Below are 23020 nucleotides of genomic sequence, written 5' to 3' on the forward strand. Positions count from 1 at the left end.
AATCTCCTATTCTTCAAAAGATATAAAGGATAGAAAAGGAAAGCCAAAGACTAAGAAAAATATTTGCAACACATATATCTGAAAAAGAACTTGTATCCAAAAATGTATAAAGAAATCTTATAATTAAGAAGTAAACAACCCTATTTTTCAAAAACGAGAAGACGTGAATAGACACTTCATGAAAAATGAATTACTAATAAGCACATGAAATGATGCTCAACATCCTCAGTCATCAGGGATATGCAAATTAAAATCATAATGATATTTCTACATACCTACTAGAAGAGCTAAAATTAAAAAGACAATACCAAGTATAATTAAGAATGATGAACAACTATTTGTGGGAATGCAAAATGGTACCGTGACTAATGGAAAAATAGTTTGAAAGTTTCTTTTTTTTTTTTTTTTAAGATTTTATTTATTTATTCATGAGAGACACAGAGAGAGAGGGAGAAGCAGGCTCCATGCAGGGAGCCCGATGTGGGACTCGATCCCAGGACTGTGGGGATCACTCCTTGAGCCAAAGGCAGACGCTCAACCGCTGAGCCACCCAGGTGTCCCAAGAGTTTCTTACAAAGTTAAACATACACTACCAATGACCCAGCAAACCTACTGATGGGTATTTCAGTCAAGTAAAATGAAAACTTAGGTTTGTATGTAATTGTTTATAGTGGCTTTATTTATAATTGCCAAAAACTGGTGGGCAAAAGCAAATGTCCTTTAATTGGTGAATGGCCAACCTGCATCCCATGTATCTGTAGTTGGTGTTCCTTTTTATTGCTGAGCAGCATTTAGCAACAGAGATGAATCTGAAATCCATAAAAGAAGCCAGACTCAAAAGGGTATAGAATATAATTCTATCTACATGACATTTTGGAAAAGGTAAAACCATGGGACTGGAAAACAGATCTGTAGTTTCCAGGAATATGGTTAAGGGATTGGATAGAAAAGGGCATAAGGAAACTTCTTGTGGTGGTGGATTAGCATGGTGATTATCCAGTTGTATGCATCTGTCAAAACTCAGAACAATACATTAAAAAGGGTGATTTTACTGTAAATAAATTACACCTCAATTTTTAAAAACTCAAAACAACTGAATAGACTACAGCTGCACACAACACAAATGAATTCCAAAGACATAATATTAGCAAAAGGCAGTATAAAATAAGAAGCAAGAATTCCATAAAAGGATAGTAATTGACTTTGATGGGGAGTAAGGCGGCAGAGATTGGGAAGGACACAGGGGTTGGGGAACTTCCAGCATTTTATTCGTTTTTCCAGGATTCTTTTTTTCTGGTGGTTACATGAGTAGTTGTTTTGTGATAATTCATTGAGCTATCATTTATATTTTATATCCTTTAAAAAGAAAGCAAGCCAAATAGCTCAAGGTCAATTATAAGAGAATAAGAATATATATTTCTTACAAGTATAAGGCATTCCTAGATTCATATCTTGGCTCCACCATTCATTAGATGTGTGACTTTGGGCACATTTCTTACCTTTTTCAGCATCACTTTACTCATCTACAAAATGAAATTATATCTGCCTCATCAAGTTATCATGTGAATTACGTGAGATTATATAAACACCCTTTAGGATATATCTACCTAGCTCTCAAGACCTTTTTGGGGGTTTTAAACACGTGGGGTGGGCTCAGTAGCAGCTATACTTTTGTGTTTTACAACCCCAATATTGCCCAGCTCGACCAAAGGTGGACACCTGGCCCAAGCTAGGCTAATCACAATGCCCTCCAGGGAGCTCAGAATTGGGAATGAGCAAGTTCACACTCTGTCAGGGCTTTATCATCAACAGAAGAGACATGAATCTCCAGAGCAGTGGTACGCACACATTCTACCCCCTACATGGCCACAACCACAGAGAAAGAAAAGACTAAAACAACAGGGAAATGGAGTGAGTGCTGCCTCTGCTTCTCACTGACATCTGGTTCCTGTTTCCAGTCCCTTCCTGGGGTCAGTCCTTAGGTTCCATAAAACACAAGAATATCTATGTATAACAAATGTCCTTATGAAAATCATGTAGTCCAGGTTGGATCCCATTATTTATAACTCAACCATCCTACCCAATGTGTTATATAAAGCATGAAGCACATAGAAAGGGCTCAAAATATGACAGTGGCAGCAGCTGTCTGATCTTTAATCTGCATGAAGTGGAGACTTCCTTAACAAACTCTTGAAAGAGGCCTACGCTGGTGTTCAAAACACAGACTGACCTCAAGGAGGCCATAGTCTACCCTTCTGTTGGAGGTCTGTAAGAAATCTGTAAGAAAACAGTCCGGTCTCAAGTTTCCTGCTAGATCCAAAAAAATTCCAATTGCTAAAGATAGCTCAAAAGAGAAAGAAATTCTAGAATAACAATCAAATTACAACAATGAAACATTCATAAACAGAATCAAATGCCTAAGTTTAGAGCCTAAAGCAAAAATCAGACTCTGTAAGTTTTCGCCTAACCAACCAAGATAAAAGCGGAATCTTTACAGTTAAAACTGTCCTGAACTCCCTTCTTTTCTTGGGCAATGCCTACTAAATTTAGACTTCTACGTTTTTTAACACTAAGATGTACCTGTCTTTTGACATCCACAAGCCAGAGGCTATTTTCCCCATACAGTAAAGATACCAAACTGGTAACCTGAGTAATGCCAACATGAACTTATCACTAGATTCTAAAAAGCCCACCTCCTTCAGGAGTGAAGGCTGTTGTCTACATAGTTATCCAGAGTCAACCTATGTATACTCAGATGAAGCAGTGTACAATCAAGTTATATAAGCCAAACTGACTGCAGTCAAGTCCTATTTTATGCCACTTGTTCTTGCAAACAAATTAATCACACAACTGCTAAGATACATGCAGAAACAAAGTGTTGTTACTAACTTAATGACTGTAACCTTAGTATCTGTTTCAGGAGACAAAACAATATCATAGCGTAACAATATCAATTTTATGTACTAAGGTTCTCCATATCTGAGTGTAGTCTAGTACACTATTGTGTGTAAAATATGAAATATGAATAGTCTGAATGGATCGATTCCATTGTTTCCTTAACATATGTAGATAGTAATATTTTTAAAAGCAAAACTGCCAATCTTAACCATGACTACCCTGATATTTTTAACCTAAGATCTGAAAAAATACATATATATCCTAACCCATAATTTTCTTAATAAAAAAATTTTTGTGATATCTGACCTCTCATGAATCTGATTTTCTCTAATATCTGATTGCCATTCATATTTGCATATAAGTACCACCTACACACAATGAGATAATATTTGTAGCATCCATTTAAAAATTCCTGAAGCATGTTGGAAGCTTAATTTTCCTAAATTAACGGGATAACATATACCAGTGATCATGAAACCATCTGTACACAATATTATAAATAAAATTTATTTATAAACACTAGAGGGTGCTGTAATTCAACAGTGCCTGGTGTCGCTCTGATGCTCAAAATTTTTTCCTCAATTATAGATAAATTAAGATAATTTTCAGCACCAACAATTTTTGCTCTTGAACAAATAAATGGAGATACTTTATGAGACAGAATTCCTTTCTTCCAGGATATATAATGAAACTCAGTAGATTCCACTGAAATCATTTTTATTTTATACTTACTGCATATTTAATATTGTGTTAAATGGACAAAATAGAAAATAAGTTCAGAAGAGTATAAAGATGGTCCTTGCCTTTAAAGTAAATTAATGCAATAGTCAGATGGTTAAGAGAAGGTGTATCTTATCATTTCATAGGCTTATTAAATTAAAGGAAAACTACAAAATAAATTTGTTAAAAGACATATTTCAATTTTAGTTGCTAAGTATTAAGGTATGATTTAGCTATTTTACAAGAGTAATCTGAAATTCAGTATTCAAGATAACAAAACTGACACTGCTGTGGAATATCATCTGATACCTTAAAAAATATTTTTAAGCCAATAGGTATGAGAAACTGGAAAAGATCCAAGGCTTTGAATATTCAGAATAGGAAATAATAATGTCAAATTTAAATCTTCAAAAAAGATGTATTTTGTGCTAGTTTCTAAATTATTCCTGAAACATTTGTTAAGCTCAATTACAAGTCTATGGAATTTTCAAAATTGAGAGTAATTTATGTTGCCAGTTAGCAGTCCAGAAAAGTTCCCAGGAGTATGAGTTTCGAATAGATAGCATTAGATAATCACAAATAACAAAGTTTAATGTTAGTAGAATAAATCATCTATGTATTTCAAGAAAAGTGACTATTAATTGAGATACTATTTAATCCTAATAAAGTATTTTAAATGTGTGGGAAATATCAGAAAGGGAGACAGAACGTAAAGACTGCTAACTCTGGGAAACGAACTAGGGGTGGTAGAAGGGGAGGAGGGCGGGGGGTGGGAGTGAATGGGTGACGGGCACTGGGGGTTATTCTGTATGTTAGTAAATTGAACACCAATAAAAAATAAATTAAAAAAAATTAAAAAAAAATAAAATGTTTAGGGAAAGAAACAAATGAAACATAAATACTTCTAAAATTCGCATAGTCCAAATCAACCAATCTCTTTCCCTTTCTCTCCTGCTTGTGCACTCGCTTACACACATATATACACACACCTACACATGTGTGCATGCATGCACACTCACATAACATCTACTTCCCAAGAGAGACTTATCTGGTGAATACCTCTCTTCCTTTCCCTAATGAATTACCAAGAGCCCCCAAATAAATCCGTAACTGGCACCTGTTGATGAGAGGGTCACTCCAAGTTTACAACAGGTCCAGATAAATTGTTCCAGATTAATAGAATATAATACTTGAGAAAAGCCAGAGATACCACTGAACCAGGCTCACAAACCACCCAAACTCTAAGAACCAAAATATATGGCAGTCAGAGATGTAACCAGATTGGTGAAACCCAAAGAAATTCTGAACATGGAAGCACTGCATTATAGTTGGAAGTATGTATTTGGCACTTATATTCTTTTGGCACTCGCTTCCCCTTTTTATGTTTATCTGTCTTACATCTGCCAGATTCCTAGGGCCCTTATTACACTCTAAATGCCCAGGTGTCATTTCAGGTAATGCCTTCTACTGCAATAGGTGAAAGCATACATGTTCATTAGAGTATTAATGTTTGAAACATTCACATACCTACTCTTTCATGAAGTTCTTCTGAACCATTATATACACCTCCACTAATGAAAAGTATGGCTTTAAACCAGTTACAAGGAAAGTTTTTTAGTCCTTTTGAGCAAGCCTCAAATCACTACTATGAACCCTGTATTTTGCAGCTACAACATAATCCTGCTCATAATCTTAGCTTCCCCCTAATATTTAAGGCTTTTGCCCATAAACCCGAAAAGTTTAGAGCCTACATAAAGTGAGGATTGAGTAGAAATATGTAGTTTTATTTACAAACACTAACTTTCATCTCTTAGTATTATGTAACATCATGTTACATAAAAACATTTTAATAAAATAATAATTCAAGAAGAATACCTGCTTTCCGTGATTTCTAAATCCGGCTGCAAACTAATAGTGTCTGTTGTAATTTCCACTTTCCGTACACTTCCAAAAAAGTCCGTTATCAGGACATTTTTAGGATCCCTCTGAAAAAGATCAGTGCGATGTCCAGGGGTAGACACACAGAGGCTTCTAGGACATACCTGAAACTGAAAAACACATATATAACAATAACAAATACACACATATACATAAAACTTTTATCAAATCAGTAATAGTAGACTACAGTATTTTTTTTAAAGATTTATCAATGGGGAGGGAGGCAGAGGAAGAGGAACAGAATGCCAAGCAGACTCCCCACCAAGCACAGAGCCTGACTCGGGGCTCAATCCCATTACCCTGAGATCATGACCCAAGCCAAAACCAAGAGTCAGACACTCAACTGACTGAGCCACCAGGCACTCCAATTGTCGTATATTTTTAAAGCTTTCCCAACTTAAAGAAGCAACTGATTCTAAAGATTCAAGTTTCATTGCTATGGTAGTACTTGACATTCTAAGAAAGCTATACAGACATTAGAACAGGTAATAAAAAGGAGAGCTGTCCAAGAAGGGAAAAAAACATTCACTTCTTTTAATCATACATTACAAAATATATTTTGAACTTTAAATTTACTGAGAACTTACATGTAACACTATGAAAAGAACTGATTTTTTTTCTACATCTATACTCATCTCAGTGGGGTGCTCTACCAGAATGGTTTTTAAACATTTTATAATCATGACCCTTCATTCAAATTTTAAATTCAAATTAAATATTATACAGAAGCCCAAAATATAAAAAAGATTAAAAACAGAGCTACTCTGAAAGATAGAAAGCTGAGGCACTTGACACCCTCCCTCACTGGATACACCCCTTGTTCTCCTGCTGTGAACCTATGTAAAACCATTCTATAAATTAAGTAACTTTCTTAGTTTATCCATAATGGAAAAAAAAGCAAGGCATCTCCAGATGCTCCAGTGCTGAAAGAATACAGCCTGAAAACCACAACTTCATCTCACCCAGATCTCATGATAATTTCTGTTAATCCTATCACTGATATTCCACATCAGTGAATTGCCAAGGATAGATATGTGCTCATTCACTCAGCAAAGCAGAAAAAATATCTACATACATTTCATACTGTTATCTTCCACAGAGGACACAAAAGTTGATAGGACATGGTCCTATCCTCAAGGCTTTATGTTAGAAACAAACATAACAAGACAGAAAGAAAGGTGACAGGTTCTACTTCAGAAAAGGATAAACTTTTCATAGTTTGAGGATAAGAAAAGAGAAGGAGTAGGATTTAAGCTACTTTCTGAAGGAAAAGGGAGATTACGGATGGGAAATAACATTCTTAATAAAGAAGCAAAGATGTATCAGGCCAATAACCTAGTTTGGCAGAAGCACAGGATATGTGAAGAAAACCACAACAGGCCTGCTAGCAAGGGCCTAGGGCCCACAGCACCTACCCACCGATGGAGACAAGACCATATGTATACATAATCACCAATATGACGGGAGGTGAGTGGGGAAGAGCAGAGCAGCCAGGATTTATGAAACATAGTGACCCAAGCAATTTATGAAACATAGTGACCCAAATGCAATTTGTATATATTCTGATTGAAACCTACCAATAACTTTGAGGTAAATAAAGATTACTATCTCTACTTCAAACTAAAGCTCAAAAAGATTAATAATTTGCCTAATATCACAATGCCATCCTGGTTCAGGAAAACAGTAAAAGGAAATACAAAGAAGAATCAGAAAATAAATTAAGAAGCAGTGAAGGCAAAAAGGGTGGAGAAAGTAAAATGCCAAACTTACTTACTTACAAGTAAGTAATATGCCAAACAGGAAAGACAATGCAGATGGATGGCTGAAGAAACACAATAAAAGATAAAATACACAAAGATAAGATTGAAGTCCTATGTATACTAAAGGCATTCCTGTATGAGCAAGCAACGCGGTGGGCTTTATTAGGCACCAAGAGAAGAAAGCAGGAAAAGCAAAGAGAATGAGCTTGGGCAACAAGATAAAAAATATTACCTCTTTGCTGCTAAAATGATCATACTTCTACTTTCTATGAAATTATTCCTTCCTTCAAGAATATTTTATCTTATCAATCTGACTTCCTTGGCTTTAGCAACATTAATTTTTAATAATCTCCTTCACTTACAGAATCTTCATACTCTAGCCAAGGATTGATTATATGCTTACTATTGAAGAGAAGGATTCCAATTTCTGTGCCTCTGCAGGTACTCCGTTTTCCTAGAATATGTTATACTTCTCTTCTTCCAAACCTGAAAATCTACCTCTTCTAAGAAAATTTTAATCACTGATCCCACTGTATTTAAAGGAATCATATAAAAGTGTATTGTTGTCATATCCTTTCATTCATTCAAAATATTCACTGAGAATCTACAAATACACGAGGTGCTATATAATTAAGTTCTGTGGGTAGTAAGATGAATAAAGCATGGTTCTTATACTTCTTATTTAAGAACCTCAAAGCCTCGAGGGAACACCACCAATATAAACCATGACTGAGCAATATTAAAAGCATCTCAAAGGTACATAGCAAGAGTTTTATTTTCACAGAGGAAAGAACTTTATCTGGAGGATCTTAAGACTTCATTTAATAGGTAATACTGTATAAATGTGCTTTTTAGCTATTACCAATGATACTATAAGTTTTTAAGAGGCCAGGTGCCATTGTCTTCTAATTTTGCTGCTCCTGAAGCTTCTAATATTATACTCTGATACCCAACAAATTTTCCAATACACATACATATAACAAAATAGGTATTATTCCACAACATCTTAAGTTATATCAAATCACTAGAATATTTAACTTCAAGGAAAGGGATCATTCCTACTGAACAAGATTAAAATAATCATCATTCAATTAAAAAAAAGTATACTAGTGAGGAATGTTTATTAAAAACCATACAGCACCTGTGGGAAAAAACAAACACATAATCAAACAAAACATAAGTTTCTTCAGTCTTTCCAGTATGATTTCAATGGAAGTTATTTTTTTAAAAAATCCATTAGACATTTGAAGTGTGAAGTACATATGTTGTAAACTTTTGAGACAGTGTGTCTGTCGCATATTAAATAAAATATAATATATAATTAAAAATGGGAATAAACTTAAAAACTAAAGTAACTGGAATTTAGGTGACTACAGTTTTCTTACAAAGTAGCATTATAACAAATTTTGTTTTAACATCTAAATTGATATTAAGATTTAACAGGCATCAAAATATATAACCTTCAAAATATAGCAAGTAGTTCTGTGTTATCAAATATGATAGCTTCTAACAGTGGTTTTTAGAATTTTGCAAAACTTCTTTAATTAAAAAGAAAAAAATTACCTGAAATGTATCTAAATGATAAAAGACATCAATGCAAAGCTGTTTGGCTGATGTACGAGAGCCCCAAGCCCAGTCTACTCGATCTCCCTCTCATTCTGAAGCTCTGTGAAGGCAGACAGTGCCTGCCTCTTTCAATAGGATAGTCAGTGGCTGGCAATTAGTCAAAACTCAAAAAAAAATGTTTATGAATAAAAGAACAGGGCATAAGTTAATGAAATAAAGAGTGAAAGTCATCAATGCACAGTATTACCCAATCTACAACTGTTGCTTCAAGCTTTCTATTATGCCTACTGTCACATTCAGTAAGTTCAAAGAGGCGACTACTATAGACGGCACGAGAGAGAAATAAAGCTCCAAAAAACCTTTTTAATCTTACTTAAATTCCAACAGGGAAGAGGTATGGGGTTATTCCAGGAGGTGGGAGGATCCGATTTGACTCCCAAAGAATAAGTAGAATTTCAGTAAGTGGATCTAAAAAAGTACACTTCTGGTAGAGAAAAGAGCATGAGCAAATGAAGGAAAGACAAGGTAACTGGGCTAGACTTTAGGCTTCCGGTAGTAAAGAGAGAGAGATTACTGTAAAGGGAGATTCAAAACAATTCAAAGGGTTCAACATGGGAAACAGTACCGTGGCAGTACGGCGGGTAAAGGACTTCACTTGCCACAGGAAGCATACCTATGCGCTATGATCAAACCAAGCAAAGACTTACAAGGTCATTCATATTGGTTTGGCTGGCTGGATTAATTTCTTCCAAAAATTCCAAGACATAAAATGTGTATCTATCCATAAGGTGGACTCCAATTGCAGGATCAGGTTGATGCTATGAAAAAACAAAGCATATACAATGGGCATATTATTCAGCCGTTTAAAAAAAAAAAAGACAACAAAAGAGAGATCTTGCCATTTTGCAGCAACATGGATGGATCTTGAGGACATTGTACTAAAAGAAATAGGTCAGAGAAAGACAAATACTGTATGATCTCACCTATATGTGTAATCTAAAAACAACAACAACAAGAACAAAAACCAACCTTATAGGGATCCCTGGGTGGCGCAGCGGTTTAGCGCCTGCCTTTGGCCCAGGGCGTGATCCTGGAGACCCAGGATCAAATCCCACATCGGGCTCCCGGTGCATGGAGCCTGCTTCTCCCTCTGCCTGTGTCTCTGCCTCTCTCTCTCTCTCTCTGTGACTATCATAAATAAATAAAAACTAAAAAAAAAAAAAAAAAAAAAAAAAAGAAACCAACCTTATAGATACAGAGAACAGACTGGTGGTTGCCAGAGATGAGAGATGGAGGGTAGATGGAGGGCAGATTTAAGGCAAAACTCTAAATTATCCTCACCCTGAAACTAATAATACACTATTGTTAACTAGCTTGAATTACAGGAAAAAAAAAAAACCCACAAAACTCTAAATTACTATGTTACTATGAAAGTACATCTTAAAAGTTCTCATCACAAGAAAAAAATTCTGTAACTATGTATCGTGACTGTCTTTGGTAGGGGGGCAGGTCTAGTGATATATGTTAACTAGACTTCTAGACTTATTGTGATTATTTTGCAATATATGCAAATATTGAATCATTATGTTGTTTACCTAAACATAATATTGTAGTCAATTATACTTCAATAAATTTCTTTTAAAAGCAAAGCCAAAAAAAAGAAGTATATGTTTTAAATGCAATCAAAATTTCCTTCTAAGGTATTAAAAAGTCCAAGAATAAAAAACCCCAGATATATTCATTAAGCATATAAGTGATTTGCAAAACAGCTACATATTCCAAAGACAATGCAGTTTACAAATAGGAAGTAGGTACCTACCGAGAGTGAATCTTCTCCCACTTGGCTACTAGCTAAAGCCATTATGTTAGGAGAATAGAATCGTTCATACATGGATGCTCCTTGACAAGTATCAATAATAAACAGCAACTCGTTGTAGCTGAAAGAAAGTGGTAATATATTTAACACGAATCATGCTGTTAATCATACACTGATTAATATTTTTACAATACTTGCTTGCATAATATAAGATGTTAAAGTCCTATCTTAGTCATTTCATTAGTTAAAAATTTGTGACTTTTCGGTAGAATTCCCAATACAAAACTGATATTAGAAATATTAAAATTATAATCCTGTCCAAGGAAACTACCTCAACAGGTTGTACCACAAAGTGCTGCCCCAACTTATCTTGGCCACATGATTCAGGCTATCCTAGAATATGAGCCAGATTCAGGAAAAAACATATATGATTTAGTCACCATCCTCAAAAAGCTTAATATCTACTAGAAGAGAGACACATAAACATTTAACGAAATGGAATGTGCTAAGAGTTACAAATAGTTATTAGAGCCTATAGTATGCTTGACCCTAAGCTGGGGATACGACAGTCCCTGTCTTCATAGAGCTTAGAGTCTAACAAAGTCAAAGTGCTCTCTAAGAGCACTGAGAAAGGAAGTCCTCTTGATTTGATTATAAGATAATGGAAAACAGATGACTTGTGAACCACAGTGTGGATGTACAAACGAAAACTGAAGGAAAGAATATGAACTGAGAAATGTTATTCTTTGGCAGTGATATAGTTTTTAGACATCTTCAGAATGACTAACCAATTTCTCTGTGTGGAGCATAATCTTACTTTGTTTGGGAATAACAAATTGTAGAATTGTTTAATTTAAAGAAAACTCTTGTATAAAACTCTACCATAGAAACCTTAGACCTTAGAGAGGTAGCTTTGGACGGCTGCAGTAGGCTACCTGGGCAAGCCCTATGTGCACGTCAGGGGAGAAATTAGTGCAGGGCTAAGAGTGACATCAGATGAAGACTGTGGGACCCAAACTTGAAGACCCAATAAAAATACTCAATTAAAAAAAAAAAAAACTGTAAAGAAAGGCAGGTAAGTGAAAGGTGATGTCTGGCTTGGGCAATGAAAGGTGAGTTATTTTAACAAGCAAGGAAGGAACAGCACATTACAGGGTAGGATAAAGGCTGTACGAAGGCACCCAAATTTGAAAAAGAATGAATTGTTTGGGAAAAGGGGAACAGTACTATGTAGTTAGGATTTACAGTAAATTTGGGGAAATGGAAGAAATTAGTTTCTAAAAGGTAACATAGAGCCAATCTATATTGTACCCCACATGAAGTATGGATCTTATCCTCTAAGTCTAGAGAAGCCAACCAGGGCTTTTGTTACTTGAAAATAACATAATCAGCTCTCTATTTTTGAATGGGCTGCCTAGCTGGAGAAAGTAGGGAACAGATATATTTTTCAAAAGTTTCTTTCAGACACCTGATCTAGGTAAACAACTAACATTGCACCTAGAAAAGCAAGCAAGCAATCTTGCCCACAGTATCTAAGCAGGTGATAGAAGGAACAATTCATATGACATATTCGTCCTGAGACAAAATTCTGTGGAGGCCCCTGAGGATCAGAAACATCTAAGGTTATGAGGGGCAGTACAGTAAAACAATTCAGAGAGCTCTACGACTAGAGCACTTAGGAATGAAATCCCAGTGCTGGACTTACTAGTTGTGCAAAATCTGGCAAGTTACTGAATCAATTTATGCCTCAATTTATTCATGTGTGAAAATAATAATAATAGTATCTACTTCATGGAGTTGTTATTGAAATTAAATGAGATAGTATGCATAAAACACAGTGCCTAGCACCTAGTACACATTCAATAAAGGTAAACTATGAATAAGATAAAACTAGTACCTAGCAAAAGCTTTCCCTTCAACACTTCCATTCATCCTGCTTATGCATATAATTCAATATTTACATTTAATTTGTAGCATAGCTGTATACATATTTCTTTTTTCCAATAGATTTTAAACACTGAATGCAGAATAAACATATTTCTTTCTGTGCCATGTGTTTAGAAGGTAAACCCATAAGTGCTTATTGAAGATAATCAAGTTAAAAGCACTTCTGCTGCTTTATATTCACTTACATTCATATGACAACTTTCAACTAGAGGGGTGCTTACCCATGGCTTACTAACAATATATCATCCTTAACGTAAGTTACAAATATTATATTAATAATAATTTCAGCATTTTTTCTAAAGAAGAAATAATGTATTGCTATCATGTGGAGAGTCAGAGAAATGTACAAAAAGTTAACAATAGGCTAAAGTTGGAAAAAAAATATATGTGCACAATCCACCTACATAATAGGGACCTTGATTGATGGGACTCTTATTTCCTCCAAAAGCACTGCTAAATAAATAAATAAACAAACAAACATTGCTAAATAACAGAGATTACCTTAAAAAGTTAACTTTTTTTATGCTCTTTAATAACACTTAAGTTTCTTTTAAAAATAGTAGAAATAACAAACATAAGTCTAAGTGAGTAGAAGAAATTATTAAAGTAAGTTAAAATCTCATAAAATAAGTTCTGCAAGTCTACTAACCATAGAAAATTAGGTACTAATTTATCTTATGAAAAGTAGTTATTTGCTAATTACCGTCGTTTTTGCCACATTTGCTCAAAAGCATCTGCAAGTTCTATGTTGGTAATTTCTTCGGAATCTTGAAATTTCAAAAAACCATTTCCACCATGTCCTTGTAGGAGTTAAAAAGATCAAAAACATGCACTTTTTAAATGCAAACTGCACACATCCAGATATAAACATTTACTTCATTCATGGCAATATTTTAATATTATTTGTTATTTTATACTCTAAAATGAAAAGTACTATGAAAACAAAAAAAAATTTGATTTTCCATTACACCAATTAAAAATAATGAAAGACTGCAAAAAATAGCAGATTTCTCTACAAGTTCTATTGTTCCATTCTAAAAAAGCTCATTTATACTTTTGCACTGGCTCCATTATTATGTCAGAAGTGAGTTTCTATAGATAATTTCTCAAATATAAATACCAGGCAAACATTTGGGTGAGAAAGGGGTTACAAACACTAGCTGGTCCCATAGTATGTTAGTACTATTCACGGTGTACACCTGGAATGCTACCCTACTAGGAAGTGTTGTTCTCACATAAAAAATAAAACCTGTTTTCCTAAACAATTATACTTTTTCAAACTTAGGTGTCTACTACTATCAACCACTGTCCGAAGAGCTGACCAGAAGACTGTGACATTTAGAATGCATGGATAGAGCCCAGGCTGTCTGGATTCAAATGCTAGTTTTGCCACTTAACTGTGACTGTGTTAACTTAGGCAAATATCTTGATCTTTCTATGCCTCAGTTTCCCTAGCTGTGAAGTAAGAAATATATCAGCACCATCACTAGCACGCCTATAAAGGTCCTTTGTGTGGATTTTAAAAGGTACTTCCCCTGGGGCATCAAAGTAGGAAAATCTGTCTATTTCAGTGGCCCTCTGAATATATGCAGTCCTGTGAGCTCAAAATTGGTTAGTAGTTATGTCGTTGTGGGGGAAATATGATACTTCTTCCTCCCATTAGAAAACTCTATAGCAGGGCATACACCTTACTATGTGTAAACATATCGTAGAATGCTACTCCCACTCAACCCCCTAGCCAAACACTTAGGCAGTGCATAACCCACACAACTATAAACACAGCCCCAAATACCAGTACCTAAATCTCTGGATTGCTATAAGGATGAAATGAATTCATACACACACTGATTTACAATATTGCCTGAGGCACAGTAAGCCTCATTAAATATTAGCTATTATCATTTTATTATATTGTAATTGTCAGCCCTCCTACTCTCTTACATGGGTTGGCAAATTTTCTGTAAAGGCCCAGGTAGTAAATCTTTTAGACTTACAGGCCATATGCTCTCTTGCAACTACTGGACTCTTGTCATTGTTGTATAAAGTGGCCATAGATAATATGTAAAAGAAATGGATACAACTGGCTCTTATACAACTTTATTTCTAAAACAAGCAATCTTTCCATGGGCCATACTTTATCAAATCCTATCTTTGACTACTGGAATTTCTTCCATATCTGGAGTCCTCCTGAAAGAGTTTCCATAGATTTAGAAAAAAAGTTCTAAAACCTTTAGTTTATTATATTCGATAAAGCTAAGCTCTAAGACTGTACTTTATAATATTTACCACAAAAGCTTGAAAATTTCTTATAACTTCACATTAACTAAAATGAAAATTTTCCTAACTTAGCTCTGCTAACTTATAAAGCTTATAAATTGATCAAATTTGAAAAGCTGTAAGTAAATGCAACATGATAGAAAAAGAAAAGTAAACCACCAAGTAGAGGTCAGCTACCTTCCTGCTGTGTGACATCTAAAAACCATTCTGCACATGTTTTATCATCAGTTGAAACATTTTTAAATATAATTTGGTCAACATTCATATATACTGAATACACCATAAAACAGAGCACTGGTAATGAAAAGATGAAAACCCCATTATCAACAACACCTTGGATTTCAAAATCTAATGAAGGCAATAAATATCCAAACAAGAAAACAGTAAGCTGAATGCTCATACAGTAACTACAGATTTGGGACACTTCAATGGCTTAGTTGGTTAAGCATCTGCCTTCGGCTCAGGTAATGATCCCAGAGTCCCAGGATCAAGCCTCCATTGGACTCCCTGATCAGTGGGGAGTCTGCTTCTCCCTTTGCCTCTCACCCCACTCATGCTTGCTCTCATTCTCTCTCTCCTAAATAAATAAATAAATAAATAAATAAATAAATAAATAAGATCTTTAAAAAAAAAAAACTACAGATAACACGGGAGTATAAAGAGGGGAGCCTACACCAGCCAAGGAGATAAGAAGCCTCTCTGGGCAATTATAAAATATATATCAGGACACTTCTGGGGGAAAAATGTTGTAATTATTAATTACGTTAGGATAACAGGTGTAAACTAGGACTGTCTCAGGCAAGTGGAGACATGCGTCACCCTAGACTTACAGAGGAAAATCACCAAAGGAAGTGACCCCTGAGCTAAGACTAACAAGATAAGGAATAATCAGGGAGGCAAAGTGAACTGAGAAGACATCAATAAGTAAGGGTGATAGCTTAAGCAAACAGTTAGAGGACAGAAAACAGCCCTAGAAGTAGAGAAAGTGCAAAAACTAAAATGAAATAAATAATATCACTAAATAATAATATATTATTATTTTTTATATTATATGACTAAATAAATAATAAAACTAAAGCATATTATTAAGACTTTATATCTAATATTCCTCAAAGTATAGACAAAAGACTATTATTTCAGCTTGTATGTGGGGAGTATATTTAAAATGCAGTTTCTTAAGCCCCATTCTGGACCAAAACTAAATCAGTAATTTTAAAGACCCGAGTATCTGCATTCAAATAATCCCTATATTCGCTAAAATTCGAGACTCCATCAACAGAAAACCCCTGTAAAGGTTTTACACAGAGGAAGGACAGATTTGCAGTTTTTAACTAGTTTAGTAGAATGTTCAACAGGAGACAGAACTGAAGGCAATAAGGCTATAGCAGGGATACTAAGTAAAAGGTAAGAAGCTTTACCAGTCATAGTAAAAAAAAACATTAAAAACAAAGATAATATACCAAGGGGCTGTATAAATGTTACCATTTCAAGTTGTCATAGAAGAAAAGAGAACTCCAAAACAAACTATTTTCAACAAAATTCATTTAAGGTGTTTAAATTTCTTTCCACGAAGATTCCTTTTTGAGGAGAGTCACAATATATTCTATTTCTAAATATCTAAATTCTCAAATTACCTGTCATATAAATAAGAATATTGCTCCTATCATCAGAAAGAAGACGTTTTGACCGAGGAGTACTAGATGGGATCCTGCCAGTTAATACCCGTAAAAAATTCTCCACAGTTACCTGGGAAAAAAAGAAGAAATAAAATGAAATAGAACCAGGGGAATTTTCAAAAACATTCCTTCTTCTTTATGCATTACTCAGCATAAGCTGAAAATAAATCGCAAAGTGAAATATAACTCAATTAAAATATATTTATTTAAATATATACACCTCAGCATTAACTTGCTTCCATTAAATACTAACAGCTGACAAAACTACCCTGGGGGAAAAAAATCAGTTAATTAAATTTAAAACTTGAAATGTTATGCAAAGTATTGCCCAAAATTTAAAAATTATTGTCTTCATAGGCAATTCTTTGGAAAGATACAAAATATAGAAACGTGTAAATAAATTCAGCAACATTATAACTATTACAGTTAATCTGTACAACTACCCAGTGAATTCTAGATAAACATTGAAAGACAGGTCCATAATGAATCATAAAAATAAAACCATAAGGATAATTCCATTAATAATCCCCAAATTATGTATCTTTAATTTTTAATGTATTTTGTTATTTAAATTTTGTTAGGGATATTTTCAACATGTAAAAAATTCATCACACTTTAAACCAGATTTCCCAACCTGGAATTTGTGGACCTGTAGGATTCTTTGAAAGCATATTTAAAGTTGTATTACACAGATAAATTTTAAAAATAGAAAATTTATCTAGCTTTCTTATTTAACACTTCCCTAGATCACGAGTATATAAATATATATGTATATGTATATGTTTCTGTGTAAGTGTGCATAATGTTTGGTTTATATTTTCCCCAGAAAACAGCAAAATGCTGAAAGTTTTAATAGGATTTCTTTTTGGGTAATTATTTTATGGTGGCTAAATCAACAAGTAGAAAGTCCAACATTCATACACATTTAATTACTGAACAAACATTTCTGAGTGCCTTCAAAGGCCTATAAGGAAATTGCTAGGTATAAAATACATAAGATATAGGTTATGTCCTCAGGGAGCATAGAGGCTAGGAGGAAACAGATATGATTTTAAAATTGTTTCAAAACAGGGCAGCCCGGGTGGCTCAGTGGTTTAGCGCCGCCTTCAGCCCAGGGTGTGATCCTGCAGACCCGGATCGAGTCCCACATCAGGGTCCCTGCATGGGGCCTGCTTCTTCCTCTGCCTGTGTCTGTGACTCTCTCTCTCTCTCTGTGTCTCGAATGAATGAATGAATGAATGAATGAATGAATGAAATAAAATCTTTTTTTTTTTAATTGTTTCAAAACGGTCTAGGCACACAGAAAATTGTGTCTTCCTTTTGGTAGGCTTGGTAAAAGGTGAAGGACTATTGAGGAAGACTTAACCAAGGAAGACTTCAAATTTTAAACATCCTCACTACCTATTAAATTTAAAATGAATTTTCAAAGGGAAAAATATAGTATAATGCCATTTTTCAGATTTACATTTTAAGTTTTTACTATATATGCATAAAAACACTGGAAGCATACTAAAAGTGATTACCTCTAAGTAGTGGAAATATGGGTAAGTTTTTTTGTTAATCATATTAACTTTTCCCCAATTAATATATTTACTAAAAATACAAACTTGAAATTTTAGGTCAAATATGAAAAATGAACAATGCATTTACTGTAAAAAAAAAAAGTTGATATATGAAACCTCACTAAAATACTCTAACATAAAAGCCAAGACAAAGTTGTCCTATCCAAGATACATATATGAAATGTTCATGCTGTGTTAGCCTCACTCATGTATTGTTTTAATATGAACTCCAGAGACAGAATTATTATATCAAAGCTTCAGTGACAAGTATATACAAAGTTGAAAGAAAAAGAAAACTATTTCATTCTACCACTATTCTAGAATTTAAAAGTCATGATAAATTTCAAAAATGTTGCTAAATCAAACAATATTACCTCATAACTTCTATAATCCACTTCCACATCATCTCCATACACATTTAGTTCCATATTCTTGTGACTAAACACTGTAGCTGGTTTGGGATTTCTAGGGTTGCATGCCATATCGTCTGCAAGCATCAGAACAATGTGACTTAAAAAAAAAAAAAATCCAGTAAATATGCTACTTAAATAAAACCACAAAAGTTCAAAGCAGACACATTTTATTTATATGAGGCAATTATGTTCATTCTTTTCATTAAAAATAACTTAAAATAATTATTGAGTACATATTTTAAAAGAGCTTTTTAATTGTTTTCATATCCTGATGCAGTATAAGCTTTAAAGCAAAGAAATTAGAGTAATATGGCATGAATTTATCTGTAGAACCTGAAGCTACTACCTTAATTTTTTTCCCAACATAGTATATATTTCATCCCATACAGCAAAGGAGAGCTGAAAGAGCTCCACCACCTTCCTTAAATATTTTTTTCTCAATTTTAGGACTATCTGACATTTAAGACTTACAGAGTCCACATTAAACCGTGAATTTTTTTTTTTTTTTTTTTTTTTTTTTTTTTTTTTTTTTTTTTTTTTTTTTTTAAACCGTGAATTTAACTTTCAGAATCCCAAATGCTTAAGTATGAAACCATGCAAGTGTAACTGGGGCACCAGAGGAACACATCCCCAGTCCAATCACTCTTCACTGGCTCCACTCCATCTCCCTAATACCAGCCGCCATCTCTTGACTAGATACTGAAATGGTTGCTTGCCTGGCGTCTAGCTTCCACTCCTGCCCTCTTTCAGGTCACTTTCCCTATAACTACCAGAATGATCTTTCTTAAGCAAGTTAGTAAACTTTCTCACTTAAAATCCTCCAAAGACACCCCATTACAAATTAGTGGAAAACGGAAACTCCTTTCATGGTCTGAAAGGCTTCCTTATTGTGGCTTCTGTCTACCTCCCTAACTGTAGCTCCTACCATCCACGTTCACTGTGCTCCTTCCACATTGGCCTTTCTGTTCCAGGAATATGCCACACCTTTCCTGCTTTAGGGACTACTGACCAAATAAATTCAGACTTCTCCGAAATCTTCCTGTCATTCCAGTGTCAGTTAAGCTACTCCATTCTCATTACATGTTTAATTTTCTACAGGTCATTTATGAATTGGAGATCCCCATCATCTCCTACCACCACTCCTACTGGAATATAAGCTCTCTGAGGACAGGGGCTTTCTCTATCCTGTTCACCACTGCATCACTCACACTTGGGCTTAGTAAAAGATGCTGGCATATAGTAAGTATTCAATAAATATATGTTGAGTGAATGAAATGTTCTCATTTCTGCATATATTTTCTTCGAGAGAAAATTATAAAATTCATCTTAAATACGTCTCATCTTGATCTTACCATTAAAAGCGATGAACATGAATCAGGCAATTCTTCATTCTACCATATACTTGAGCTACCCAAACATAAGGGAAAAACTAATGTGGTATACATAATTAGTTTGGCAGGAGATTGCAAGAAGAAAGTGTTCTGCTGCATATGTTCCAAATACATTAAAGTTCAAAACTGAAACATTGTGATTTTTCTTGAAAATTGGCTAGATTTCTATTTGAAAGGGTTCCAACCCTGCCAAATTCAAAGATCAGATCTTCAGCTGTTACTGATTCATGCTCACAGAATGGTGACAGTTATTCCTCTTAAAATGGAAAAAATATCTTTCCTTTTTTTATGACTTAAGATGACGAACTTACATTAGGTTATTATCAATCATCTTTTTCGTTACAAGTCACTATTAAATAAGACTGAACTGACCTCCAAATCTCAATGTAAGAGTATTCTTTAGGTCATTTATTTGACATATAGTTAATTTTACTCTATGAAATCAAATGATCATTAAATATCTATACAATGTCAATGTCATAAAGAAGTAGTAATTTAGGCAGCCCAGGTGGCGCAGCAGTTTAGTGCCGCCTGCAGCCCCGGGGTGTGATCCTGGGGACCTGGGATCGAGTACCGCATTGGGCCTTGCATGGAGTCTGCTTGTGTCTCTACCTCTCTCTCTGTGTGTCTCTCATGAATAAATAAATATAATCTTAAAAAAAATAAAGCAAATATTTTTTTAAAAAGTAGTAATTTCAGCTTAAAATTATAAATTCAGGGGTGCCTGTGTGACTCAATCTAAGTTTTGGCTCAGGTCATGATTTCAGTGTTAGGGAATTAAGCCCCATCTTGGGCTCTGTGCTCAGTGGGGAGTCTGCTTGTGATTTTCTCCCCGCTCCCTCTCCTTCTGCCCCTCCTGGTGCTCTCTAAAATAAATAAATAAATCTTTTTAAAAAAATCATAAATTCAACCAACATTTTTCCTGCAGGTAATTTTAGCCTCAATATAAGTACAATAATCCTCATTTAACATACCATTTTTAAAAAACCATTTTACTTGCAGATAATAAATTTAAAAAATAGGACTGGAAACAGACTGGATTTCAAAGTTTATAAATCCAACCACATATTCTCATTATTTCTAAAACTTAAGAAATGTTCAGTACTCCTTCCTGGAGGAATAAATATTTCTCTTGGTCCACGTATTAAATTATTTGTATGATATTTACATATATAAATGAAAGTTAACTCCTTAGGCTTATAGTTCTTATAAAACTATAAATAAGTACAAAATTATAAATCACATTTTAAAAAAATTATCAAACTAATAATATTCTAAAAACATTAACTCCATTTGAAGGAGGATGTCATTTTGCTAACAGTGACTGCTATTATATTTAACAGGAGAAAGAGATTACATCAGGCCTGGTTCTACACTTCAATTTTTTCCCTATATTTTGATATCTACACTACAATATAACTCAATAATACAGAAAATCTTCACAAAAGTTACACTGCACAAAATGCAATTCATGAATTCTTGTTATGTTACTTGACTGTTCAGGGATCAGCTTTTTTTTTTTTAAGATTTTATTTATTTACTCATGAGAGACACACAGAGAGACAGAGAGACAGAGAGACAGAGAGGCAGAGACATAGGTTGAGGGAGAAGCAGGCTCCATGCAGGGAGCCCGACGTGGGACTTGATCCCAGGACTCTAGGATCATGCCCTAAGCTGAAGGCAGGTGCTAAACCACTGAGCTACCCAGGGATCCCCAGGGATCAGATTTTATATTTAACGAAGACTTTGCCAATAAACATTCTTCAAACATCAGTTACATGAGATCTAACTGGTTGACTCCTTAAAGTATCTTTTTAACTCAAAATCCCAGTTAGCATCCCAGCAGTTTTTTTTTCTTTTTAAGATTTTATTTATTTATTTGACAGAGAGAGAAAGAGAGAGAATGAGCAGGAGGGTAGTGGCAGAAAGAAGCAGACTCCCTGCCAAGCAGAGAGCCCAATGCGGGGCTTGATCCCAGGACCCTGAGATCATGGCCTGAGCTGAAGGCAGATGCTTAACCGACTGAGTCACCAGGTGGCCCCCAGCAGTTATTTAAGTCTTCACTGAGTGGGTATCAAATCAATCACTGCTGGAATTAAAACCAAGGAAAATAAATCTACGCTAAAGACATACTACTACATTCCTATAAATAATGACAGCAACTTGCTTTGTATCTTATTAAAATTAAGAGAAAAATCCCTCAAATACATCCAATTGATATAAGAATATGATATTCTTACAGTCTGGCAATTCTATACTACCATGTGTGATGACTCAAATCTCACACTCTATTCAAGGGCCTGCAAAACCTACATCACACAACAAAGCATATGGCAATATGGCATTCTCTCAACACAAAACCAAAAGAAAAAGTGAACACTGAAATTGTACAGAGTTCAAACTGAGTTTGAATCCAAACAATATATTGGTTGTTTACATAATAGTTTCCACTGTTTATTAATTTTACTTTATTTTATGTGCATGTGCATAAGAGAGAAGGGGGGAGGGGCAGAGAGATTATTTTAAGCAGGTTCCACTCAGTACAAAGCCCAATGAGGGGGATTTGATCTCACCACCCTGAAATCATGACCTGAGCCAAAAACAAGCATTTGATACTTAACCGACTGAGCCATCCAGGCCCCCCTCCATGTATTTTAAATCAAGCATTCCTGTTAAAAAAATATGAGTACATATCTATATATATCTACTAATTTGTATGTCATATGTATTTGCTACTTTAAATATATATAACAAGTATTAGTGGAGCATAATTTCTTTCCTTTTATAGATTAAAAAACTACTAATATTTTCTTCCCTTACCACTCTTTGGTATATGATTTAAAAAGAATATCTTGATCATGCTTACATAGATTTTAAGGACAACTAAAATAAAAATGAAATTTTAAACCTTGTCAAAAAAAGAAGGCATGAAACAATTTGAGAAACATGGGGGGGTGGGTGTCTAAAATAAGTACATTCCATCGTGTTTGACAAACATTAAAGGAACAGGTAAACCCTGCAACCAGGCTGCTGGGCCATTCTTCTACTCACTTCCC

The 23020-nt window shown here is 34.5% G+C and overlaps 1 protein-coding gene across 2 annotated transcripts in view; it reads right to left on the reverse strand.

Moving 5' to 3' along the window:
* Positions 1–23020, reverse strand: part of PIGK (phosphatidylinositol glycan anchor biosynthesis class K) — a 135900-nt gene that overhangs the window by 52173 nt on the left and 60707 nt on the right. For both annotated transcript variants that reach the window (XM_072834116.1, XM_072834115.1), the window contains 6 exons: positions 18535–18670; positions 16557–16668; positions 13349–13445; positions 10702–10819; positions 9590–9700; positions 5494–5666 (listed from right to left, as the gene is read on the reverse strand). In XM_072834116.1, coding sequence (XP_072690217.1) covers positions 5494–5666; positions 9590–9700; positions 10702–10819; positions 13349–13445; positions 16557–16668; positions 18535–18670 — 747 coding nt within the window. The remainder of the gene's footprint in view (positions 1–5493; positions 5667–9589; positions 9701–10701; positions 10820–13348; positions 13446–16556; positions 16669–18534; positions 18671–23020) is intronic.

Source organism: Canis lupus, chromosome 8 (assembly GCF_048164855.1).
Source record: "Canis lupus baileyi chromosome 8, mCanLup2.hap1, whole genome shotgun sequence".
Taxonomy (NCBI): Eukaryota; Metazoa; Chordata; class Mammalia; order Carnivora; family Canidae; genus Canis; species Canis lupus.